General features: G+C 40.8%; 1 protein-coding gene across 1 annotated transcript in view; it reads right to left on the reverse strand.

Annotated features, from left to right (window-relative positions):
* Nucleotides 1-1,435: 1,435 nt before the first annotated feature.
* gpr83 (G protein-coupled receptor 83) overlaps nucleotides 1,436-6,958 on the reverse strand; it is an 81,076-nt gene continuing 75,553 nt past the window's right edge. The window contains exon 4 of the mRNA XM_037698249.1: nucleotides 1,436-2,153. Within this exon, the coding sequence (XP_037554177.1) occupies nucleotides 1,436-2,153 (718 nt within the window). The remainder of the gene's footprint in view (nucleotides 2,154-6,958) is intronic.

A 6,958-nucleotide genomic window follows, 5' to 3' on the forward strand; every position in this document is an offset into this window, starting at 1 on the left:
TGGTTCATGAGATATTTTGCTTTAAGACAGTCAATGGTAAAATATTAAACACAGACATTGCTCAATCAGTTGGTGCTCATAGAATGTGTTCAAGACGACTGTCAACTACTACCACATTAGAAAACTGTTCTAAATCTGTAAATTTGACTAAATTATTGTCATATGGTCAGTTAGCTGTGGTAGCCATCTTGATGGTGGCCAAAAGGTTGGACATCAGGTGATTACTTTGAGTTTCATTAATTATTCATTAGGCGAACTAATGAGCACGCACACATGGACAGTTACACAATCACTCACCTTTCATGGCAGCAGGAGAACAGTTCAAACAAAATGATGATGCAAAGCCAAGGCCTCACCATCATTAGTCCTCACACCAAGGGGTGAAGTCACAGCAGCTACATGCATGTTTCATTGTCGATCGTTGTTTAAAGCAGAGCCAGAAACAAGAGCAATTTGGTGACGAATACATTCAGTCTGTAAAGATCCAAGTGGTCGCAGTGTAACCGAGAGGCCTGGTTTGCTCCAAAGGTTTCAACAAGACTGTTGATTATCCTAAACAAGCCCCCCAAAAAATCCATTAAGAGCCTCCAAGGTGAAAGAGTTGATTGTACACTGAAAATTACTTAAAATTGTTATTTCACTGCATATGCTCCCAAAGCCTCCTGGTTAATAAGAACCGTGGACAGTCAGCAGAATGGATGGATTAAATAAATATAAAGATTTCATCTTCAGCAGGTTCATATGTGCTCTAATTATTTTGTTCTTTTTTTTTTTTTTTTTTTTTTGTCGGCTGCATAATAAAAGCTGTAAGAAGAAAAACTGTGTGAATTCTGGTAAAACCTAAAAAAAATATATTTTTCTTGTATAATGAAAAGTCTTGACAGCTTTCCGGCTGTGAATTTTTTGTGTACCCTGTTGGAAAGAAAGCCTTTACAAAAATAAAAAATAAAAATGCATTTACAAGGGCATATCCATATCATTATTCATTGTATCATTGACTCTAATTACAGGAGAACTTTTTATAAATATGATAATTAAAAATGTGTTTCAGGACTCTGTTTTGCATTTAGATGCACAGAGAACTAAAAGGAGTTCAAACAGCAGCAACAGGACAAAGTCAGAAACAATAAAGCTTTAAATGGAAGTCCTGCTGAGCGGACCTCGTGGAGAGAATAATTTCACCGTCATTTAAAGCAGAGAACGTTTTCAGGAGATGTAATGCATCACCAAAGACATCAGAAGTGAAAAAGGCTCCTAAATGGCAGTGAGGCTGTTGAACCTCTAATAGAGAAGCAGAACCACCATTTCAACGTGCTCAGGAAAGTTTTCACTTTCAACCGGCTGCCGTCAAAATCCTGCACCGGTTCAGCCACGCCTGCTCCTTTTATAAATGTGGTCTTTAATTTCCAGGGGAAACTGAAGCAGCTGCGTCTGGTTATCTCTCAGCCACGATGGGCTCCACTGACAGGATGTCTGTTCTCCCTGTGAGGGCCTGCCTGGCCATGAACAGCACGTGCGCGTCCTTCAGGTTGTGGGAGTGGCTTGACGACGCGTGGCTCTGCTGCAAAGAACCCTGGCCCAGGTGGGACAGAGCGTGGCTCGGCCTCGAGGACTCGCGGTTGTCTGGCCAGGCGGCTCGGTGGCAGGGAGCGCAGGCGACCGCGGGGCGATGCTCCGGCTCCAGGCCAACCGCCACTCTCCGCCTCCACCGGCACCTGTCGAAGAGGAGCCGCAGCTCCTGGCGGAAGGTGGGGTTCAGGCAGCAGTAGATGAACGGGTTGTAGCAGGTGGAGCTCATGGCCAGCCAGTGAAAGCAGAAGTACAGAGCGTTGGAGGAGTGGATGGTCTGGCTCGAGAGCAGCACCACGTAGCAGTTGAGGGGGAACCAACAGACGGCGAACACTCCCACCACCAGGAGCAGCATGGCCAACGTTCTGCGGCGCTTCCTCCTCTGAGTGGCGTGCTGGGCGGTCGTCGTGTCACCGATGGCGTTATGGCGCCACAGCCGGCGGGCCACTGTAGTGTAGGAGGCGGTGATGATGACGAGCGGCAGCACGTACAGCAGGATGAAGGTCAGGAGATCAATGTACTGCCAGTAGACGTCTGACGGCTCTGGGAAGTCTGGGACACACAGGCTTCGCTCCTTTTCTTTACTGGTGAGGGGAGGAGTGGAGAAAGAGTGACAAGTATGAGATTAATATCAGATTGTAAGGAATAATAGCATGACAAGAAATAATAAGTGGTTAGTTTACAATCTACAGTTTTCATAGAGGTTATATCAAGTAGTAATGGGCAGAAATATTTCTAATATTCAGAGTCTAGTTCAAATGGGTGAATCTGAAGCACTAATGTGACCGTCACAATCAGTTTTTGGTCGTTTTTCCATTGGCCCCTGGTAGTGACACACCAAGTTGTTTCCTAACGGTGCTTTTCCAGTCACCATGCTTTTATTTAATTCATTCAACCTTTATTTATTAACACCTAACATCCTCCACCTCTCTCCTTCCCCAAATAACAAGAGTACAGCATATGGCACATTATACACCCATCAGCTAACTATTATACAACAATCTATAGTGATGTCTTGGACAGGTAAAGACCTTGTTTTAACACTAACCTTGACTTGTGACCTTGACCTTGAATCTGGGGAGATTGAAAGTGCATGTGATACTCTGTCTAGTGATGATCTGTGTGTATGAAGTTGAGTTCAATAATCTTGAGCGGATCAGAAGTTATAGGCGGAACAAGAGAAAGTTTATAGACTTTACCATAAACTTTACCATAAACTCCCACTTTACCATGGGATTTCTTATGGAGTCTAAAACATCAATGCCAAAAAGAACGTCTCACGGCTGCATCAGCAAGAACAGACTTCTTCACTTCTTATTAACTATGGAGAAGTCTAGTTTTATGAATCTTAGAAAGAAGTATGAACTTTCTACTTTCTGCTGGAAAGATGGATGTAGGTCAGAAGTCACAAATGGAGGGGGGGTCCCTTCATTCTTTATAAAGAGACTTTACCAGAGTACAGCCTTTTGACAGGCTTATAATAAAAACCTGTCCCACTGTCCCTTTCTGCCATTGTAGTTTATTTTGAAAATATCATAAAGTGGAAACAATGGTGACAGGTGGGCTCAGCTTTACTGCCAAACTACATGCAGCCCACCTTCCGCATTTAACCCTTGGACCTGCAGAAATAAAGGAATATAAAGATCATTGGATGGATAGTGATAATGGATAGGTGCATTTTGCTGTAAAATAATTATGCTGAGTGGGAACAGATTTATACGTGATTTGACCAAACCATGAAAATAACGATTACTCCCAAGAGACTGTCAAATCTTAAAGATTGCGTTGAGATGACTTTTAGCTACTACCACCCCAAATTCAGCTCAATATCTGTAAAACTGAGTTGTAGCCGTTTTTGTGTTGGTTTAAAGTCAGTTAGCTGTGGTGGCCGTTTTAAATAGGACTGACTTTAGAAGTTAATCAGTTGTAGAACAAGCGGTCATTACTTGCTGAGCGTTTCAATGAAAGCCATCCAGTGGTTCATGGGATATTTTGCTAACACTCAACCAAACACACTCACATAGCCAAAACACTACTACTCTTTCTCCTTTAGTAGTGACAATAACAACGAGGTGAGATAAGGTAAAAGAAAGCTTGTTTTAACATTTGTGTGGAGATAATGAGAGCAGAGATAATACCAGTCCCTTTTATTGTGTTTTATGATGCACTCTGAGAAACACAAACAACTCCGTCCTCACGGACTGGTTCAGTTCCACCTTGCTTCTGTTCAGTTGTTTACTCATCTGTGTAGATCAGACGTTTGCCGGCTCACTGAATTATTATTATATAAGTACTCACAAGTGAGAATTTATCTGATTTGTTAACAACTCAGAGCACAAAGAGTCTCTGTAGTTAGTGATGAATGAATGAATGGTTATTAGTTTCTGCAGCCAAATGGCCACAGTGTGTTATACTGTCACAGCAAGAGGACGTCAACGGTTCTCCAGGGTGTTCAGAGAATTTTCGTGCAGCTATACGTCTCAACATCTGAATTATTTTCAAATGTGTTTTTCTTTCCGTGGATGATGACAATTAAAAATCAAATGCAGCTCAGAAGACGACAACAAATTTTCCCAGAGAAAATTTTACTGACGTACTTTTCACATACCTAACGACTGCAGGCTGTCATCAGACCCAAATGAAACCAGTGACTTAATCAAGACAACACTGGAAAGAGATGAGCGTTACAGCACAGCAATGCACCGTAGAGCATGTGGGCCGTGGCCAATCAAATCAGAAAACTTTCAATAATCAAAACTTGTCAGTTGGTTGTTGTTGTTTATTGTTTCATGAATATTGTAAACTATAATAACAAACTTCAGCAATCAACACAAATCTGTGATCTAGTACATACAAAGGGCGGTCCCTTTTTTGTTAGTGTTAGAAGCTGGTTTCTGGGAATTCAACAGGTTGGCATGAAACACATCAGTGAGGGCTGTTTAAGGAACACATCTGGGTTGGCTTGCCGCAGACTGATGAAGTCTTTTGGATGAAAGACAAAATGTTTCTCCCTTAAAGAAACTTGTCCAGATGACATGTGATAGTACATACAACATTAATTTCATAAAAAGTCTGAACATTGTGTAAAAAGTAAAAAACGACAGAAGGCAATAATTTCTCACAAACCCATATTTGATTTACAATGGAGCATAGCAATCAGAACAAATGCTGAAACTAAGAAAGAGTAGCTCCATGACCAGACAGACAAATTGTATTGTATTGTTATGGATGAATAGATGAATGAATGAATGAATGAATGAATGAATGAATGAATGAATGAATGAATGAATGAATGAATGAATGAATGAATGAATGGACGGAATAGTACCACATGTAAGTAATATTGGTTCATAGGTCAGTAACACATCTCAATCTTTGAGAGGAAGCCATGTGAGACATGTCCTCTTCTTCATAAATGATCTCTAAATGTCCAGGAACTGAGGAGATCCGATTACATTTTTGGAGAATGATCTTATCCCATTCCTGTCTGATGTTGGATCCCAGCTGTTCAGCAGTATACTCCACAAGAAGTTAAAAAATATGTTCTCACTGACGTGGCTGCATGACAATTACGTCATTTTGTTCTCTCATGAGCTCCTGAGAGCCAGTGCACAAGGTCCACACAGAACCTTTTTCTCACTTAGATATGCACGTATTGTGTTACTGGTCAGAACTTTATGGGCGTGTTCATGTGGAAAAGCAGGTAATCTTCAGCAGCTGACCAAGGCTGTTAGAAAATACAACTATCTTTACTATTCTATCCAAGAACTTGTGGAAGGAGATTGGACAACTTTAGGGCACGAAGGGGACAGAGGTGAGACACAGGCAGCTCTTTGTGGCTGTGCAGTCCAGGAGGGAGTGCACCTCAGCCGGACAACGTAGAGACACGTTCCCTCACCAGCTGAAAAGATGGGGATCTTTTCGTGACAAATTTGTGAATGCCAAACAACATATTGTCTGTCAGTCTGTATTAAAATAAATGTCTGCTGATGATAAGAGAAGCAAACATCTGTAGAGAGAATGGAGTTGAGACCCTGAGGGTAAGTGTTTCCCAGGAGTTCTGATATGGGATTTCTTATGGAGTCTAAAACATCAATGCCAAAAAGAACGTCTCACGACTGCATCAGCAAGAACAGACTTCTTCACTTCTTATTAACTATGGAGAAGTCTAGTTTTATGAATCTTAGAAAGAAGTATGAACTTTCTACTTTCTGCTGGAAAGATGGATGTAGGTCAGGTCACAAATGGAGGGGGTCCCTTCATTCTTTTTAAATATTGGTTGTTATTTTTAGCTTTTACCAACCATTGAGCTAATTTTGACCTAAAGCAAAAATTTAGAATTTTTAAGCTTTATAGCTTTTGTTCAGATCATTTTAACTTCATCAGTTTAGTTTCGTGAAATTTCAGCAGACATGTTCAGCCACCAGCATTCTTACTGGGATTTTCACAGAAAATGCCAATAGTGGGAATGTTTCTAAATCATTCTCTCTATAGAGATTCACTTTTCTTCTGCAAGTTTTTCTGAACATAATCCATTCCACATATTTTGTTCTATTCCAGTAATTCATGCATCAAACTGTTCAGCTCCTTCAGGACATTCCTGCTGTGACTTCTGGTATTTGTGCAACTTTCACTTGTTGTAGTATTTAGCTTTGTCTGTCATGTTTTTCCTAATAGAAAATGAATGGAGCTCACTTCAAACCCTTTTGAGCTGTTTACATCCTTGTACTGCTCATTTCAGCATTTTTCGGTTAATTTAATCTTTTCATTCATTTATCAGCTTTTTTCTGCCAATTTAAAATTTTTTCCTGCCCTTTCAGCTACTTTTTAGTTTGTTTGTTTTTTTAATTAATTTTAGCCTTTTGTTTGCTTTTTTCCCCTCATTTTTGGGATTCTATTGAATAAATTAAACATTTTATCTCCTTTTAGCCTCTGTCTGCTAAGTTCATGCTTTTTCAGATTCTTTTTTTTTTTAACTAATTTTAGATGTAATTTATTCAACCTCTCTCTGCTTATTTCATCTTATACAGATCCTTTCTACTGGTTTTTTTTTCTGCTTTCAGTAAATGTCAGCTATTCAAATTCAGCCTTCTAACAGTTCAGAGTGTAATGACTAGCAGAACCCAGATTGGTACAAGACCAGAACGAAGCAGACTCAGATCTTTAAAAGGAAGAAACAGTGTTTATTATATACAGTGTAGGGGGTTTATATACATATATGGCAGTCCTCCGGCGATCAGATGTAGGCGTCGGGAGCCAGGGTAGAAGGGGATCCACGACGCGCTCCAGAGATAGGGGCCGGGCGGAATGTACAAAGCAGGTCTGGCTGGAGGAAACAGGACGACAGGACTGGCAAACAGAATCCGCTCGACGAGTCTGGCAGATGAGT

Source organism: Nematolebias whitei, chromosome 3 (genome assembly GCF_014905685.2).
Source record: "Nematolebias whitei isolate Nwh7 chromosome 3, NemWhi1, whole genome shotgun sequence".
Taxonomy (NCBI): domain Eukaryota; kingdom Metazoa; phylum Chordata; class Actinopteri; order Cyprinodontiformes; family Rivulidae; genus Nematolebias; species Nematolebias whitei.